This window comes from Lutjanus erythropterus, chromosome 20, assembly GCF_056507025.1.
Source record: "Lutjanus erythropterus isolate fLutEry1 chromosome 20, fLutEry1.hap2, whole genome shotgun sequence".
In the NCBI taxonomy this organism is placed as follows: Eukaryota; Metazoa; Chordata; class Actinopteri; order Lutjaniformes; family Lutjanidae; genus Lutjanus; species Lutjanus erythropterus.
In genome coordinates, this window is record NC_139336.1 from 6,155,181 (window position 1) to 6,176,011 (window position 20,831).

At 38.3% G+C, this 20,831-nt stretch overlaps 1 protein-coding gene across 2 annotated transcripts in view; it reads left to right on the forward strand.

Annotated features, from left to right (window-relative positions):
* Positions 1-3,023: 3,023 nt before the first annotated feature.
* The window catches only part of LOC146308097 (uncharacterized), a 50,302-nt gene continuing 32,494 nt past the window's right edge, over positions 3,024-20,831 (forward strand). For both annotated transcript variants that reach the window (XM_084745935.1, XM_084745936.1), the window contains exons 1-3: positions 3,024-3,085; positions 6,524-6,637; positions 11,285-11,415. In XM_084745935.1, the coding sequence (XP_084602061.1) occupies positions 3,056-3,085; positions 6,524-6,637; positions 11,285-11,415 (275 nt within the window). In that variant the 5' untranslated portion in view covers positions 3,024-3,055. The remainder of the gene's footprint in view (positions 3,086-6,523; positions 6,638-11,284; positions 11,416-20,831) is intronic.

The window sequence follows — 20,831 nt, forward strand, 5'->3', positions numbered from 1 at the left end:
GTTTGTCAAAGTGCGATGCCTTGAAATGGTGAAAACTGTGCAAATTTTTTTGTAGGAGGCGCTATCAAGCCATTTAGCCACAGACATGCCCAAAGTCCTACTTTTCGCCACTTCTGATGTGTGTGACGAGTTTCATGAGTTTTTGAGCACCTCAAAAATTGCTTCTTGCCCCAATCTACTGAGCATATGGAGCCTTTTTATCCTCTTTCAGCACATAATTTTGGTTTAACAGCATGGGTAGTTCAGTGTCGGCTGCCTTGTTTCCAGCAGCAGCAGCAGCCAGATGTTTTCAGCAAACAAGCTCAGACTGTACACCTGTCCAGTATCAAACATCAGACAAGCTTCTAGCAGCTAAAGAGCCAGATATGTTTACAGAGGTTGGTTAAGACCAGACAAGAGCTAAAAACAGAATAAATACTGGACCTTTATTCATCAGGTGGAGACACCTGATGTTGGTCTGTGTCTGCCAGATGTGGAAGCAGGCAACTGCTTCCAAACATATTAGCCAGAACAACATTTTTGGGCAGTAATGTGTCAAACATGTCTGGGAGTTTTGTCCAGAAAGTGATTAACACAGATTTAAGTATTTTTTGGCTAAAAATTGTCATCTTGATTATTGTAGTACACTTTACAAGAATGGTCATTAGGTATTCCCAATGCTTCAGTCCACAGTAAGATGTCTCTATAGGCCAAGTTTCCATAAAGACTGCTGTGAATATTCATGTTCCCCAGAGGAAGAGTCCTAATATATTTGGTGACCTGACCTTACTTTAGCTCCATCTTGAAGACAGAATCTGAACTTTTCCACAAGAAATATCTAAATGTAATGTGGCTCTGAACTTAGCAGATCTTATTCCTGCTCCCCAGAGGATGAACCCTTTATATTTCAGTGACACCCTCATGACATACTTTACAAGTTTAGCTCCACTAAGACTTAAAGAATAACTAAATCAAAAGCATGTTGTTTGTTCTTTTCAAGGGTTTTAGACTTTTAATCTTGTTACATAAAAACTTCCCTCTGTGTGTGTGTGTGTGTGATACAGAGACAGAAACAAGGCCTCTTAAGAACAAAGTCAACACACACACACACACAAAAAGCTGCAGAGAGCTGCAGACATGCAGGCAAAGAGGCTCGGCCCTCGTCATACCTGCCTGCTTATCAAGGTGTGTCTGACTTGGCGACCTGCCACAGTCATCGGGCTCCACCCAGACACACCCTGGGTTGGGAATAAGGATTCATCCGACTTGGGTGGGGGGGATGAGGGCTGCCACCCTGCGATCCAACCCAACCCCAGGTTTAGTCATGGTTTATTTTTTCTCAGCTCCGACTTGACTGAACTTGACGTCTGGGCTCCCATACTGTTAGCTTTATTTTTTTTTTTTGTGTTAGCTTGTTTATATTGAGTTTTGTACATTGTACCGGGACAGTACTGACCAGATGTTCTCTTTAGAGCTTTAATATCAGACAGTTAGTTGTTAATTATGATTATTATTGATTTAATAAATGTAGGTTCCACACCATCTACACAAATTGCATACAGTATATATTATGTATGTATTATGTATTATATATTAAGTAGTTTTTGCAGTTAAAGCTGCAGTACGCAGTTTATTTTTGGTGTCCTTTGGCAAAAGTTCCACTATAATCTTTTAGTCTGAGGTGACAGAAGTGGAATGAGAGAAAACTAGATTCCTGCTCCTCCTCTTGGCTCTGTTTTCAGGTTTTCGAAAATCTGGGAGACTTGATGGAGACTTTTGCCAGTCACAAGTCATTAAGACATACAATTGTTGAGTCAGTATTTTACAACCTGGGAATGAGACTCAACAATTAACCATCTTCAAGCCACCAATGCAAGGCGTCTGTAATTTGACGACCTGGGAATAAGACTCAACAGTCCCTCTGCAGAACTGCTGACTGCACCTTTAGTATATCTAAGTAATAACTTGCTGTTTTTTTTGAAGACATTATGTAATAAATGCACCAGCAGTTATGATACCAGAATTTTGAGCACAGATGCAATGCTAGTGTTAAAAAGATACTTGATACCTCTTGATACACTCTCCTTTTTATACCATTGCAAAAAGTTTTTAAAAAGTAATAGAATAGGATAATTTTACAACTTTATTAATTTTTTGTTGGTGCTGGTGCAGAAAAAGTCACTGAACACTCTCAACAACAACAATTTCCATGTTCACTGAAAACAAACTATTCAAATCTTGATGATGTGATATTTATTGAGGTCTGTGGCAAACAAATGTGTTTTCTTTAATCTGGAGAGCAAATTTTTTAGTCTTCTGCGATATGGATTTTAGGTGGGACCACAGAAATTGAACTGAATTGAGATTGTGAATCTTTTTGTGGCTTCTGTACTCTCAATACTGTAATTAAAGAATATTGCCTAGTAACTTTTGAGAGAAAGCAAACTTAAAATAAATAAATAAATAAAATAACATCTTTCACAAAGCTAGTTGGTGATGCAGTGCATTGGATTATGTGGATGTGAGAAGTGATTTTTGACTTCTGAATATACTACATTTTGTCATTTTTCCTCAAAACCCACATTGTTCATCTACATGTTTAGCTTATTCTGCTTTTCTTTAGCTTTATGTCCACCTGATTCATTTTGTCCAGTTTAGTGAAACTTTTTTAAAAAAATCAACTTTAAGCAATGTAGAAGTCTTGGACTCTTCCCGTCATTTATAGCGTGTCTTTTCTTTTTTCTCTGTCTCATACACACACACACACACACACACACACACACACACACACACACAATGGAGAGGTTGAGTAAACTGATCAATCAGGCACAGAAACCCTGACAAACTCTGGCCGGATATTAACTAACACACTCGCATTCTCTCTCTGTCGCTGCTTGTCCATGCTGGTCAGTGGGGAGGTTGTAGTTAGGGTCATCTCCATGTACACAGAAGTGCAGCCCACCCACTAACACACACACACACACACACACACACACACACACACACACACACACACACACAAACCCCCTGTGGTCTGAGCTCAGTCAGGAAATTAGTTTTCAGTCAGTCTCTCATCATGAACACTTCTCTCTCTCCAGCTCCTGCAGTGAGTATTTTAGAAACTTTTTATAGCTCAGACTCTATTAAATGGCAACAGAACAAATTAAGTTTGTTTTCCCTCAAACTGGGCTAGGCTAAAGGTATTTGAACGGTTAGCTAAAGGTGGTCTGTAAGCAGTTCCTTTTAGTGTGAGTATTAAAACAGTCTATTTAAGTCTTTAGCATTTTGTGTCGTTTTCAAAACCTTTTAGCTAGCTTAATGATAAATTTAGCTTTTAAGGCCTTAGTAAAGGGGTATTTGGTTATTTTTTTGTCTTAAACCCTCAGAGAACTGGCTAAAGTTAGCCTTTTTTAAAGAGTTAGTAGGCCTATTGGAATATTTAGCTATGCTGGTCTATTTAAACCTTAGACAACTAGCTACAATTAGCCTTTTTTACTTGTTACTTTGGAAGCCATTCTTATGTTAGTCTTTCCACAGCCTTACTAAGGGCACAGCTAGCTAAATCTGGGGATTTTAAAGGCCCCAGTCCTAAAAATGCTAGCTTAAGTTGGTCATTTTAATAACTTAGTTTTAAAGAAGCTAGCTAGATTTTTTTAAGGCCTTAGTACTGTGATATTTTGGTAAAGTTCCTTGCATTAAGCTCTCAATGAGAGAACTGGCTAAAGTTGGCCCTTTTAAAGAGTTACTAGGCCTATTACAACATTTAGCTATATTGGTCTATTTAAAACCTTAGACACCTAGCTACAATTAGCTTTTTTTGCTTGTTAATTTGGAAACTATTGTTATGTTAGTCTTTTCACTGCCATAGTAATGGAACAGCTAGCTAAATTTGGCCTTTTGAAAGCCTCAATACTAAGAGTGTCAGCTTAAGTTTCTTAGTTTAATGCCTTTTCGAGCAGCTAGCTTGATTGTAGCTATTTATATGTCTTAGTATTAGTACATTTTCGAAACATGGCACAAGTGTTTTAAAGCTTTAGTGGTTTTAGAATTGGCTGGTGTCTGTCTTTTTAAAGGCTATTTTAGCTACACCTAAGCACTTAAAGTCTTAGACAAGTGGTTAGCCTTTTTAAATCTGAATTATAGAGAGCCAAAGTCAGGACGTCATGTTCAGGCTAGCCTCTGTTCCATTAGCTTCTGTAAGTCAATGCAATCTCTCATTCAGCACTCCTTTCACTGACCTTTATGAAATAATAACGTGTAATCCCGGGCTTTATTTTCCATATTCCAAGACAAATTGGCCTCCATTACAGCAGCTGCTATTTGAAAATGAAACCTTCTTTGTTAATCCACAAGTCTAACAGCACAGATACGTCATCACAACTTGGTTTCGTAATATTCCTAAAATTCAACAAAACTCTTCTCTTAAGTAATTATGTAGACTAGCGTCTTCTGTCAGGCTGTGACGTTTAGCCCACAAAGGTCGAGGGCTCATGGGAAATGGTGGCCGTTAAAGGCTTTTTTTAGTTTTAATTTCATTTAAACTCGTAGACTGTGTCATGTTTTGTGAGGTTATGTTATTCTGCCTCTACAACCCTGTCCCCTAAATTACATTCATATACTGCCAATTTGTTGCTGGGAAATGTAATTAGGAAAACAAATTAGCAGTATATAAACATAATTTAAAGAGACAGGGTTGGACAGTAACTAGGAGAATTACAGCTTCCCGCAGTCATCAGCCACTATTTTACTTTATAATGAGATTGTTTGAAAAGTAATGACTTTGTTGGGTCCACTGAATGTCACATGCTTTTTAAATACTGAATATAGAGACTTTTTTTTGTCTCACTTCCATCATCCTTTTAACAAATTCCTCTCTGCTCCCTCAAGCTCCTGTCGATGCATGTAATCTTTCTCAGAGGGATTAAAACACAATGGACTTGTTTTGATTGCATTTAATCAGACAACACAGACCCACTGTGTCACAAACACCCAGCCCACTCATGTTGTGAATGCATCCACTCATATGGAGAGTGAGGGAATTAATTGCATGCTGTCCATCTGTAGTTTTTCTATATGTATGAAGATTTTAATTTCCTCCTTTGAGCTCAAAGCATACTATACAAGCCACCCAGGTTAGCTGCTTCAGCACAGTCTTACAATGGCTCTCTGTGGTGGGTTTCAAACAATGGTGGGTGGGAAGCCTCTAGAGTCTGTTCAGTAGGCAGACGATTTATAATCCTCATCTTCAATATTAACGATATTGAACATTTCTGATGTTGCACTTTGACATTCCACTTCTGAAACCAACTTAAAAAAAATTCTCTTCATGAGGGAAAATTTAGTTTTTTTTGTTTCTTTGTGCTTTTTTTCTGTACAGCCCAGTCAGAGGAGACATCCCACTTTATGTTTCTACCTCATTTGCTGCCACTCACTCTTAACATTTGAGCAATGACACAGAGCGAGGTGATCCGTCACAGTTAACACTAGCAGAGGACAATGTTTTTACATGACCCTGTCACTCACCTGACATACTGACGGGTAGGAATGGAAGCGTCCTCCAGGACGCAGTCTCTCTAAAGGGACAAACTGCCTGCTGCGTGTCACTACCTTCTCCTGTCATATCTTCAGCTGTCACTATCAAAATAAAGGCAAAAGCCCCCAAAAAAATCATCATTTAAAAAATAATTGGCAACAACTTTTTTTTTTTTTTTCAGCTGTAGGTGGGAGTCGAACCAGCAGCTGCTGCAGAGGATACTGTTGGCAATTAATAATCCCTTGGTAATTGATTAATCTATTAATTACTGCAGCTCTACTGGTTTCACACAGGATACAAGCCTTGGTCTCCTGACTGAAAGTCCTGTTGCATTCATCCAACCCACCTTCTTCACAAGTGGGCTTCCTCGCTCTTTATATTAGGTCACCTGAGGCGTAGGCTTCAGCCCAAAATCTCAAATGACTTGAAGCATAATTGTACACTGGGGTACCTCGTTTTAGTGCTTTAAACTTTCCAGACTTTCTTCAGTCCAATCAGATTTCTCTGTCTGTCTGAACCGCAGAGAAACGTCAGTCCACTGATGTGTTTCATATCTCAGATGAGAAACAGTTGTGCGTGCTGGTATTTAGTGCACCCTCTGTCATAACTCAGTCTGGAGGGCAGGATTCACTACACCTCAACCTTCCTCTCCCATCAGTCCTGTTTCTCTCCATTCCACACCAATGAAGAAGTTTGTTACAGAATCACACGGCGTTTTGCCAGATGGGTGTTGCCTTAATTCTAGTTGACGTTGGCATAGACGTTCAGGTAAAACAATGTGCAGAATGTTCTTCAGATGAAAGGTGCTTGACAACCAAAGCGCACATTCAGAACAGAGAATATACTTTTTTAAGCTACGTCAGCAGCCAATAAGATCACACCGCCAGAGGTGTTCGCTCGCTGCCAAAGCTGCTGGTTGTGAAACACAAGGCAGATTTCCTGTATGAGGGTTACTGTGTTGAAAGTTGATAAAATGATGAAAACAGTTTGTCTGTCTCTCTTTCTTTAAAGGCTCAAGAGCTCCAGAGAAACAGAGAGGACTTCCCTGCTTCATTGGACAAACTACGGCAGCTGATAGAAACCAAAGTTCACATCCTACAGTCCCCCATCACTGAGGAGCAACAGGTAAGTGACATGGAAAATCATCAGAAACCATTATGTATAGTCTTATTTGCAGGGGTGGCAAAAGTACACACATTCTGTACTCAAGTAGAAGTACAAATACTTGTGTAAAAATAGACTGTCAAAGTAGTAGAAGTGGAAAAAGTACAGGCTTTAAAATGTCTCCCTCTCTGTTTGTTTCATCTCGGGAAGTTTTTTTCATCATATGTTTTTGTCTTGTTACGTCTTTTACATCACTTTAGTCTTGTTACTTCTTATTTGTCTTCTTACACCTTTTTCGTCTTGCTACGTTTTTTCATCTTGCTACATCTTTTACATTGTCATTGCATCTTTTTTTTTGTCTTTACGTCTTGTTACGTATCTTTCTTCTTGTTACATCTTTCACATCGTTTCCATCTTATTATGTCTTTTTTGTCTTTTTCGTTTCATTTCGTTGCGTCTCTTACGTTGCTTTTTGACTTGTTAGGTCTTTCGTCTTGTTAAGACTTACTAAGTCTGGTTTGTAATTTTTGTCTTGTTGCATCTGTCATGCATGATATGAATATAAATGAAAATGATCAATGATTCCCCTCAGATGCATTAAAACTAAAGTAAGGAGTCTGTTTTGAAAATGTAAGGAGTAGATATTACAGATATGTTTGTGAAAATGTAGGAAGTCAAAGTAAAAAGTTGTCAGAAAAATTTATTGTATGTATTTTTTTGTACTTTGTATTTATTTGTAATTTGTATTTCCCGCCTCTGCTTGTTTGATCTTTGATCATACTTTGATCAAGACAAGGTAACGTTTTGCAGTTGGACAGATTTCAACACGCTGTATAGCACTTTACTCTTTAATGAGTTTAATCCCTGCAAATTTAGCTCAAGGTGTACAGAATGTCTTTGAGAGCAGTTTTACTGGAATCTGAAACATGACGCCTCCAGTAAAAACAGTTAGATGATTATCACCACTGCAGTGTAGCAGAGGCATCAAGTGTCATTTTGTCTTTGCTGACATTGAAACTCGGTTGTATTTTTTTTCTTTACCTGATGTTTTTAAACCATGAGTCTTGCTAGAGGGTACAGGGCTAATTGCTCAACAGCCTTAACAGCATTCCACCTATAACAGTCTTTACGGGGATTTGTTTTTATTGGCACTCTTTGCATTTTCACTTGATTTTTCTTCCCCACCTTTGACTGTGGGACTCTGTCCTTTTCTGTTTTGCACTGTCTGTCTCTCTCTGTCCCTTTCCTTGCCCTTGTTGTTGAACTCTCCTAAGAGGCAGTTCAAATCCAGTGTATCCCACATCTATGTTAAATACGTGTCATTTTACAAAAGCCTTGAAAAAAATGTTTAAAAGAATGAAGTTAACCATCTGAGATGTCATCAAATGTCTGTTCAAATCAACATGATGTGTTGATGAGTTGAGTGTGATGGCTGGAAATGCAAATATGCTCAAAGTGACAGCCCTGCCAGGAATTTGTGATCTTGCAATCACAAGGATTAACAAAAAGTTCTGTGATCTTGCTTTTTTTTTTTTTAACTTTGTCCACAGTATTTCTGCTCTACATGGTCAAACTTGTTGCTAATTTTTACCAGTCCTGCCATTTTTGAAACATTTTTCTCAGTTAAAGTCAAACAAAAATCAAGCCTACATACATAAATTTTCATTGCCATCACACTGCCAAGAACCCTGTTCCCTAAAATCTCTCTACTAAAGCAGTACTTGTCCCCAGGCGATGTATTGCTCTGACCTCCTACTCTTACCTAAAACTGGAGTGTTTTGGCAATGACATGTGGTAGAGAGAGGGTTTCCATAGATGGCATTCAAGCAGGAAAAACTTCCTGGCTAACTGCATTTGCTCGGAGCTACCAACAGGAACACTCACAAACAGGGTGATCCTGTGCTTAATATATATAGTCATAAAGTCATTTTTAGGTTAATTTTAAGTAGCCTACTGCCACTACAGCCAGGCTACTCCCAACTCGTCTAATTCAGCAGCTTGGTCAGAGGTCCTGCGCTCCAAACTATGACACTGTATGTGGTAGAGTCAGTTTTGCAGTAAATGCAGTAAATAATATGAAACGTCCAGGTAGAATAAAAAAAAGGCAGAAAAAATGTTTAGGAAAAGTACATGGTTTGGATTAAAATAAGTATGTTACTTACATAAGTTCACATATGTAACCTAATGCAATGTACACAAGTATGTAATGTAACGTATGCAGTGAAGTAAACATTGACTTTTGGTTTCACGTGGGACACACACCCTGGTGTCCTGGGTGAATGTGTTATATTGTGTGAAACCAAAAGTCGACGTTGGTCTCTTTTTGAGACGTAACGTAACATATATACGTATGTTTAGTTTAGTGTATTGCTATCCCCATCAGCTGCAGCAAATGCTGCTGCTATTCTTACAGGGGTCCATCACATGTGCATAAAATTATACAATACATAACACATAACAAATACAGTAAAATAAAACACACAGCTTAGACAGTGCTGTTCTGTTCTGTTAGCATAACAGGGAGCCTCCAGAAATGGTGCTACAGGGGTACCTACAATGTACAGTGTAGTTTGAAGCAGAGGTGCACTGACCAACCTGCTGCATTTGACACGTCAGGAGTGAGAGCAGTCTGCCTTGAACACGTTTCTGAGTATCACTATGGTTCCTAAATGAATATCATATTATCTGGAAGTACAAAAAATGGAGTCAGTTGTAAGTTTCAATGTGGACAGTGAGGGCTAAAGATCATGTCTGAAAAACAAATCAGATTCGGCAGCTCTGTGAGCACAGTGCCAGTTTGTTTCTCAGACTGAGTCACATGGGCACAGATAGACAGACAGGCAGACGGAGGGGAGGACGAGGGTGATCGTCATGGTGTGCCAGAGTGACTCAGTCGGTCTGTTGTCTCTCAGCCCACAGCCGCTCGCTGAAGGACTCTGTCACCCGGACAAGTTCAGACTCACAACCCGATTACACGGCACCTACTCCAACTTAAATCTTCACTTAGCATGTCCTCAAGTGTCTTGTTTGGTTTCTCCTCTCGTCTGTCTGTCTGTCTGTCTTTTTTCAGCTCCTCTCGTCAGTCTGTTGATCTGTCTGTCTATCTACCCCAACTCTCTCTTCCTTCTGCGGGTGATTCATCACTCTTTTCTGTTTTACTCAACATGTTGCTATGTCTGACAAACACAGACTACTGAGAGATAAAGTGCAATACCTTCTCATATCAAATCCCCTCCAGACTAAATATTATAGGATGACTTATGGAGCATTTGTCTGCTATGTTTTTTGCACACAGTTTTCTTTCTCTTGGAAGAGCCTTCCTTTTCACTCAGGTAACAAAAGGAGGATTCTTTATTCGGGTGTGTCGTTCAGAGACAGAACTATAACTTTAATTCCAGCCTAAGGATATGGCACTGGCTTACAATGAACTTGGTCAGCATGCAACAACTTTATGAGATTTGCCCCCTGAATTTGGTCAAAGCCAGTTTCTCGATTGAAGGTCGCTTAAGACCTGAATATACTCCTAAATGGATGTGCACAGGGTGTCCGTTTAAAAGTTTAATCTAGGTGCTGTAAGTGATTCTGGTGAAAGTTAGTTCATTATTGAGTGTCATTCCAAGGTTGTCAAATTACCAGTGCTTTGGATAAAACTGTCTTAAATTTAAACTTCAACTTAAAACTTGTCTAACGTCTGAAAACAAAGCCAAGAGGAGACTCCTTGAAGGGCATTGTGCTTAAAGGTTATTAAGAAACTTTTGCCCAGTGGCACCAAAAATAAGCTGCCCACCCCAGGTTTAGGGATCTGTAGCTATGCTAGTGGCTGTAAGGTTATATGAAGTACACACTAATGCCAGGACAGCAGCCTGCTCGGTATGACAAAGCTAATGCTAATATTTAGCGGGTACATTTGCTTTATTCAGCATCTTAGCTTAGTGTATTAGCCTGCTAATTCTTGCTAGTTAGCATGAAACACGAACTACAGCCAAGGGTAATGAAGATGTCATTAGTTTTGCAACTATTTCATGCTGGACAAATTTTGACTTGAAAATCAAGTTATTACAATTTATTCTGACAGAGACATTAATGCATGTAGAAAATTTCATGGCAGCCCATCTGTCTTTAATACGTTTCATTCAGATGCAAAATGTCTGCTTCATGGTGGCACTATAAAGTAAGGGGGTCACCAAAGTCAGGATTAGAATAGATTGTTTGGGGACCATAAATGTCTGACTTTCATGTCAATCCCCCCTAAAGCTATGCTACTAGCATTGCTAAAACATTTCAGTAAATCCAACAGACTAGCCACAATGTTAATTTAGCACTTAAGCTAAGTCAGGGGTATATTGATGCCACTGCTTCAGAAAAATACATGCTAATGTAGCTCCATGTCATGTCTGCAAATTACCTGCTCAGTAGCATAGCATAGGTCTAGAGATTGTTGTAATCCATGCCAACAGTGTTTCATGTAAAATAAAAACTGGGTAATGAGTGCGTGGTCAGTTTGAGACACAAACAAACTATTAGCAGGCCCATTTAGCAAAGACACTGACACACATGATAACATGCTAACTGACTGCATGTTAGGATTAATAGAGTCACTATTGTCAGCTATTAACAGACTGAAATCATGTAAACACCTAATCATCATCTGTCTTCTCTCGTGATCAGGGTTTGGTGTGTGAGGAGAAAACAGGGAGAGGAGGACTGTTGAGGTTTGCTGTTCTGAGCGAGGAGCTGACCTTTCACCTCCAGCAGCTGCAGAGACAGACAGAGCAGGAGCTCAGCAACATACACACACAGTGAGTCAGTGGTGTGTTATGTGCTCGGTACAAGGAGGTTACTGTATACTGTATATAAGAGGGCACACAAAGCATTGATTTATTTGCTTTAGTCTGTTCCCTCTTCAGCAGGGTGGATGCCTGTTGATGACTGAACATGAGCTGTTGTGTTTGATGGATAGTTTCCTGGCTTATAATCAGGCTCATACGAAATCTGCTTCCACAGAATTCCTCAGACAACTCTGCAGATTATAAATGAATAGAGATACTGCTTTTAAAACTCTGAACGTTATCCACTCCACACTGATGGTTGTATTTAAGCAGCCATGTGTCCGACATTTGCTGGTTGACTTTTCCAATAAATGGTCCCACTTTGTTTTTCAAATTTAAAGCTTCTACTAAAATCCCAAAAGATTTGAATAATGTCTATCACATTATAAACAAAAAAAAACAGATTTCTGTCGATTTTCATTCAGAATCACAGATGAAAACTGTTTTGAAAAAACTACAGATTCCATTTGGGCCTGATTATTACAATCCTGGTGCCAATTAGGAATACAATATTCATTCACCTGGTGTGTATGAGGACATACGTAGGCTGGGGGGGCTCAGTCTTTCTTCAATACAACTGGGGGGCTCCAAAGAAAAAAATGCTGGGAACAAAGAACAAGTTATTTTTAACTTGCCATTTTTAAGTTGGGGCAACTTCACAATTAAGTGAATACAGCAAAGTTTGATGTAAACTTAACATGTATACATAAAGTAAACTTCACTTATGAAAAAAAGTTATGTTTACTTACCTTTTTTGAGGCAAGCAGTTTCCTAGATTTTTTTAAAAGTAGAATCAACTTAGATTTTGCAGTGAATAATACTCAATCAAATCTCTTCAAAATCTATTCAAAATTAAAAAAAAAAAAAAGTTAATTTCAATTTCAAAAGCAATATGCTTTGCTTTAGAAGGGGTTATGATTAGCTGGCCTAAATACTGCAAAATATGCTCAGAGGGTTCATAAAAATTGGCAATCAGCATTTTGGGTCATAAAGATAAGCTTGTGACTCTATTTATTGTTGATTAATGATTGATCAAGATTCTGTAAGCAGGAAATACAGTCAGGATAATACTAATAGACATATACACTGTATAATATATTAAACCATACACAAAGCTTTTCCTTGAAAATATTCGCTGGGCCTAAACTGGACTAACCTCTCTATAAATCAGGACCATGTTCAGTAGTGTGAGAACATGTGAGTAGGAGGCGGCTCTGTGTTGGTTTGTGAGGTTTTGTCACAGAGCTGAAACACGAATGTGGGAGTTTCACTGTATCTCCTACCAGCAGCAGGTTCTGCTCCGCTGGAGAACACAACAGGATCCTGCCTGCCTGCCTCTCTGTCTCTGTGTGGCTGGGAAAAGCGTGAGACGGGAAAAGACAGAAAACGAAAGTGAATTGTTCTTCCATGCATTAGTTCTCTTATGTGTGTGTTTGGGCATTCTCCTGTAAATCTATCTTTGTGAGGACCAAATTTAGAACTATGGCTTAAATTAAACTGTTGTAAGTGAATGTACAACAATGAATCAGTGATCATTTTCTCCCCCAGATTTAAAATCTGTAACCCTTTCTGAGCGGATCTGTTTAACTTCTGGAAAGAAATGCAAAACTATAAGCACACATCACTTTTTTATTACCCATGGACTTATGAACTTATGGACACTCATACCTCCTCATGCTTCTAGGCTTGTGTAAATTTTGAGGTCATGAAAGTGGGTCATTACAGTGCATTAATCCTATAATGACAGACACGCCATCATTCTGAACTTGTTTCATATATGTAACACATTTGTAGAGATACATACGTCACAAACAGCTCTGAGCTGATTCAGCATTTTCTGTCCTCTGTGTGTCTGTATGGCAGGTGAGGGAAAAGTCTTTAGTCAGCATAATTACAGGATCCTGAATATCTCTGAACAAAACAAAAGTCAATTATTTCAATTTTAAAATTGTTTGAGTTTTTTAAATTCCAGTGTCTAAGTTTGCAGAGGTGACATCAGCCTTTGTTTTATGAGCCATTTTCCTTCATCATTTACGGAATAGTGTTACTGCCATACCAGTAAAAGCAAGATATTATAATGTGAAAAATATATTGTTATAACATGTTATTGTCACATTACAACATACAACCTTAATCACTTTTTTAGAAGAAACCTTTCTTGTTGTAACATGGTAACTTATGGCTCCAAGTAACAATTATTTGATGGTTTTAAAAAATGTTTTTTGTCTGTCCAGTGTTTATAAAAGACTGAACTGACCCCCTGGCAAAAAGTGCAGAAATTGTCTAAATGTAGTTTTCAAAACTAAACTATATGGAGTGAGTATTTGGTAATGTCTGGTTTCACAGTAAAGTTGTCAGAATGTTGTCTATTTGACAAATAGAGTCTGAATAGAGTCCTCACACCGCTCCAACGTTATCTTTAATACCATTCAAACGACGCGTCTCACTACATCAGCAGGCTTCTTCCCTTTAGGTTCAGCCGTTCAAAGCAGACATTTACCTTCAGACATGGCTGGACAACATTTCTGACAAACTAGTTTGTTTCAACCCTACCCTGGCCTTAAATATTTACCACTGTCTCCACTTTAAAATGCATTCAATGTGAAGCATGTGCAGGAATATTATAATTTATACATCAGCATTTGCTCACCACAGCCAATGAATAAAACAGAACAGAAATGTGTATTTAATGTACGATAATGCATTTAATCCGAAAAGCTTGTGTGTGACATCACAGATTGTATGGCCGTCTTTTTCCTGTCTGCGGTTCTGCTGTGGACACCAGGCTGGCTGGTTAAACAGTAAAAGTGTCTGAAAAGTTAGACACTGTTTAACATTTTTCATATAAACTGTGAGAAAGTGAGACTTCCTGGTGAATTTTCAGATTTTTTTGTCTTACCACTTGCGCTGTGTTGACAGTAAATGTTCAGATGGTAGTAGGTGGCTGCCGCCTCACCCTGCGCGCTCGTACTCTCTGTACTCGTGCCATGACGAGCAGTTTGGCAGAACAACACTTCAACTGGTCTCACTTCTGTCAGACAAGACAAGCTAAAACACATCTCAGGATTCAAGGTGTGCCAGCAGACACACACACACACACACACACACACCCGCACGCACACATTATTCTGATGATATTCCAGGAAATCTCCTAATTTCTCACAGTGGTTGTCTTCGCCAAGACCAATGGGCTCATGTCACAGCTTGGATCAAAGGCTTTTCTTTCTTTCTTTATAATTTCTTAATAAAAACTCTTACATGTCTTCATCATGTTGCCCTGCCCATTTCTCACATCCACTTACTGGAAGAAGACGTCACCCTGTTTTCATTTTAGTGGGGTTTTCCTCAGCTTTAAGAAAGGCTTATGTTGTAATGTCAGCGCCAAGACAGGGTTGGGTTTTGTGCAGGAAAAGAGGATAGAGCTACCACTCTGGAGCGGAGATAAGGAGATTCTTTTTCTCTGAGTGGACCTGAACAAGCCGCAGGAATCAAGCAGCTTTCACGCCAGGAAGTCCTGGAACGCTTCCTTAAAAGTCTGCTTTAGTTAGTAGTTTTCTTTGTCAAGGTGATAATGATGCCTTTTTAAACTCTCTGAACACAAAAAAGTCTCTGTCCTCTGACAAGAAAAATGCGCTGCTGTTTGTCAGAAGTAAGAACATAATCCAAAAAACAAGCAGTAACCTTCACTGCTCTGTGGTGAAGCTAAAGCAGTCTTAATGGTCTTTGGGACCAAACTTTTCTCACACCAACTGAGGGATGAAGAACATGTTGTAAACAGCTGACTTGTATACTACAGACTACATTAAAATGTGACCAGTCAGTATAGTTACTTTATTTTTTAAAGATTATTTGATAGTTTACAATAATTTCTTACTAGGAAATCAAGCATTATTTAATAGCTTGGTTCCTTGGATACATCTTTCCCATGGGAAACTGAATTTCTGTTTTCACTAATTGATGCTAATTTTGAAAATCACTGGCAGTCAGGAGCTGTTTATACCTGGCATTAACATTCATCCTGGGTGATCCAATCACGAGTGGACAGTTCTAACTGCATCAATTCACATCTGGCATCACAATGGGTCTCCAGATGCATCTCGAGTGACCACTTGTGATTGGATCCCAGTTCCCCGCTCTGTATGCAAATAAACACTAGGGCTATTTTGTCAGTTGAAAGTCTATTACGCTCCATTTGGCCATTCAGTACGAAGATTTGACTATTTATTCTGTTTTTAAAAGTTCAGTTCTACATTAAACTCCTATATCTACATGAGCCCAACAGGAGTGACACTCTGTGGTGCACTGGGAATAAATAACTAGACTATGAGCAGGACCCACACTTTTACTTCCTCTGACTGTATCGGATGTTTTCACATCACTGAAGACAAGAAAAAGTATTAATGCTTGTCAGAGTCAGAGAAAACCAAATTGTCCAATCCCAGCGCACCATAGAGCTTCTTTCCTGTCTGCTCTTCACAGAAACACAGTTTTTTACACAAATGAAACACTAGGACTGTTTTGTCAGTTGAATGTCCCTTACTGTCCATTTGGCTATTCAGTATGAAGCTTTGACTATTCGGTCTTTTGTTATTTTTCAGTTCAGCACCACACTAAACTCCTATATCAACCCATTTTAGCCTCATGTTTTACCTACGCTGTCAGCAGCCCAGCAGACACACTCCATGGGGGGACAACCATGGACACGTTTACCTTTCTCCAGCTGTGTGGAAATCTGATGTTTTCACATCACAGATGGCAAGAAAAAGCATTAATGCCAGCAAGAGTCAGAGGAGTTCAAATTGGGCGTCCTGCTCATTGTTCAGGTATAAAATCCCAGCGCACCGTGGAGCGTCTCTCCTGTCTGCTTTTCACAGCAACACATTTATTTTAAACAAGGAAAGAAAGAACTTTGCGAAGAAATTTGCGAGAAAGTATGAATGATTAAGAAAATGCTGTTGCTGTTTTGTAAAGTTTATTCAGTTTCTACTCTCTCAAAAACTCTAATAGTGTTTGTTTTTTTTAAGGGAGTCTGGGGATTTTCTGTAACTAGTTCAATAGTCAAATCTGTAGAAACAGACACCTTATCACATACATAATTGCATTACAGTGAACCAAATGATGGACTTACAGGATGTCAGTTGAGTAGGCGGTCCTTCAGTGTGGCACAGGACACATTTTTTACACACTGTGGTCACATGCGGGCCAGACCACCACGATGTCAGTGCTTTCACACCTGTACTTAGAGTTTTCCACTTGTGATCGGATCACCCAAGACACATGTTTATACCAGGTGTTGACAGGCTCTTATAGACAGCGTGGTGGAGTGTTTGCCGTGATTGACAGCTGTCTCAACCTGTCGCACTTACCGGTGGTGTTTGCTATTCGCTCATACTAACTTAGCTTCACCTCTGCTCCGCTTAACGTTTGTTTTCAGGCTCCAGTAAGATGTAAATCTGTCATATTCAGATAAAATTAGAGAAACTGGAAAGAGACCTGTTGCCTCTCTCAGTTAACAAGCTGCTTGCGAGTCTTAAGACTTATTTGTTTTAGCTCTGTTTCATTTGTAACAGCAGCGTGATCTGACAACAAACTGGATATACAGACATTCCTTTTCATGTTTATCTTCCTGCTTTCTCAGAAGCAATTTTATAAATACACATTGTGGTTTTATTACTGGAAGTACCCAGAGCAGCCGGGTGGCTCAGTCTAAAAACCGGAAGGTTGTGATGATTGTCTATTAACACAAGCTTTAAAAACTGCTCTGTTGACGTGTACTTGACCCTTGTCCTTTCAGCCTGTGAAGTGGGAAAAACCCAAGTATGAAACTGATAAGTATTTTTACATATAAGGAAGTTTGTCAGTTAACTAAAATGCTTTGTAAATTTACAACTAGAAGTTAAAGAAAAGACATCTTAAAGGGTCAGTACACCCAAATTATTGAAAAAAAACGTTCCCTCTAGATATATCGTTTCACTCAAGTTTTGTTTTATTTGTTCAGGTGTTGAGAAATCAAAATATGAGGAATAATGTTTTTTTTTTTTTTGTTTTTTTTAATATTACGGTACAGCCATACATCTGCATGTTACTTATTAAAGGCTCAGTTCACCCAAAAAGACTATTTTCTCTACAGCAGTAGAAAGTAATTACAACGTACTGTGTAACATCCAGAGTGACTGCTTCTGGGAAGAATATTCTGGGGGCTTAATATTTAACTTTTTAAAATGATTTATTTATCTGCCATTCACTTGATTTCTGGCTCGTTTAATTGCATTTTAATTTTATGTTGTGGAAATTTTAGAAATTTTGCATCACAATGACTGACTCAGATCCACTCATGTACCTAAGTTTACTCTTAGTACATGAGTAGATCTGAATAGTAATGATAAGTTTAACAATCTAAAGATACCAGTTTGAGTGTTGCTGAGACAAATTAGCCCTTTATGAGTAAATCAATTCACTTTATACATTTTCTTTTTTTTAACAGTTTATAGTGAAAGATTAAGTCTTTAAATAACTTGTTTTGTCAGACCAGCAGTCCAAAACCCACAAATATTTCATTTCCAAAACAGAAGACTATAAAAACCAGCAAATGATCACAATTGAAAAACCTGGAACAGGGAAAGTTTGACTCAAAAATTAAAAAAAAGGATTATTTCATTTAAATTATTGCAGATTATTGACGAGTCAACTAATTGTTTTAGTTCCTGATGTGAATGAATGAATTTTTAAATTTTTTTTAGATCTCAACTTTCAGTTCTGTGAGCAGCTCAGACTGAATTCTTTTAAGCTCAACTGTATCTCACAAATCAAATTCTGGACAGATAAAACCTAAAATTGCAAATATAGATACCATTAGGAGAGTTTAGATGAAGTGACCCTTTCAATGTAATTAATATGGACTGTTAGAACAGTACAAAAACAAAACTAAACCAGATTTTCTTTTATATTTCTATTTTGATAATTACTGACAGCAGTGCGGATACTGTCCCTTAGAGGTTTAATGAAGTATCTCTAAACAACCTGAGGTCCTGACCTGCTCCATTTGAAAACAACAAGACTTCCTTTATCACATCCTTTATTATCTGCAGCGGTGCGTGATGGACTGAAAGATCTCACACACAGCAGCACAAACCAACACAGACTCAGCTGGACACAGTGGAGGAATAAGTGAAGTCTGATTGTGACAGATTATATGTGTTGTTTCATGGTATTTTCCCATAGATAGACAGAAACAAGAGTCTTTAGTCGGGTTACGCAAGGAAAGTTCAGTTTGTTGCCAAAACCAACAGGCAGACTGGCAGTTTGGAGAATTCCCAGCTGAACTCTGGCAACCCTCTCCCAGTCTTCATCGTCCTCTTGTTCCTCTTCTCCAGTGGATAATCTGTTCATTTCTCCGCTTCAGAATCTTCTGCTATCGACCATTAAATCCATCAGGCACCTCATTGGATTATTCTGTTAAATCTTAAGACTGAAAAGCTTCATTTCCAACACCACAAAGGTCAGATGTCACAGTCACATGGGAAATGAGGATCATCATATATCAATATATTACATGCGTGCATGAAAATCAGTGATAGTCTCTTCTTCCTGAAAAACCTGCTGCTGAGTTTCCCCCAAGCAATGAGCACTTAAACTCTAAACTGCTGCTGCAACCGATCAGTGGCCTCCAGCAGCAAATAAAGATTAGAATTAAAGAAGTAAGAGTCATTTGAGTGGCAATATTCACCTTGGAAACACTAGTTAGTAGTAATAAAGACAAAAAGAAATAAAAACTCATATTCTCTTAGATTAAAGTAAAAAATTTGGAAAAAAATAGTCACAAGTTTCACAAGAAACAAAAATTTATATAGTTCTTTGTTTGTTGCTTTTGCCAAGGGACCACACTGCTTCACTTTGCAAGTCTGGATCAACTTTATCACAACACAGATGCGGCTAATGTGTTATTCCTGTTCTTGAATATGTGAGGGGGTTTTTTTCCCTCAGAAATACATATATATGACTTCATAATCTCAGAGAATACCTGTTTTTTTTGTCATAAATATATGACTTTAATCCTGGAACTACGCCACATTTTTTTTTTGTTGTTGTTTTGTTTTATCTTTTTTCTCTTTAATTATGTAATTTGAGAGATTGTGATTGTGTATTTTTTAAACCTAATATTGCTCTAATATGCTGCTGTTTTTCTGTAACTGAGACATCTGACCAAAGTCTGTCTGCTAACAAAGACCATGAAAGGAGATTAAAACTCCAGAGAGAAGCTAATTAGAGGAGTTCCAAAGAAATCATGGTTTCCTCAGTAAGCAGCTAAATATGGACAGTGTTTCTCTGTTACAGTCTTTATATTTACACTTTTTCTCACTTATTTATTTTTTAATCCTTTTTCTTGTTTCTCTTTCACTTCTTAGTTTGTTTCATGTCTGTTTTTCTTTCTTCTCTTTTATTCCCTGCCTTTCACTTTTCTTTTCCCTCTTTGATTTCTTCGTTTCTCTTTATATCTTTCTTTCTCATTTCAACACACAGTCAGGTTGGGTAATGGAGCAAAACTAAACACGATTTCTCCCGTCCTCACTCCCGTCTTCATCAGAATCTGTCTCTCCTCGCCCTCAACCTGTCAAAACATTTTTCCTCCTTTCACCTTTTCTTGTAGCGAGGCGTTGTCTTATGCTCCTCCCTTTCCCTCCGCTGTTTGTCATTTTCCTTCAAGTCTTCCTGCTTTCTCATCCATTATACCCTCTTTTTAAAAATGTATTTATTCTTTATCTAAGTATTTATATCCAAGTAAATCATTTCATCACTGATGCTTTAACTTCTCTTTACATTTTCAAACAGTTTTATTTATAATTGCAAATATTCATGTAGAAAATTATAACACAGACAACAATCTGAAGTAGAAGTTGAGTCATACATTAACACTGGTGTTGATTTACATACTGGTCTATAGAATAACCCCTGTCAGTGATAGGAACACTTAATGTATTTTATTCATCAGAATGGAGGGTTTTTGTGCTATAAATACACCCGGCGTATACATCCTGTGTAACCTCGACACAGTGAAAATTACATATGTGACAGGCTGCAAGTGGTGAGATACATTAATGTAAAAAAATAAAAATAAATAAATAAATACATAACACCCACACATTTTTCACCTGCAATTATGGAGTGAAATGTGTTTGTCACATACATTCAAGCAATTATGGAGCCCTATTCACGCTTTTCTGTACGTAAGCACCTAATCAGAACACACTGACAGCTGGCACCACACGCGTGTGTGTGTGTGTGTGTGTGTGTGTGTGTGTGTGTGTGTGCGTAATTTTCAAATTGTCAACAACACACACACACACACACACACACACACACACACACACACACACACACACACACAC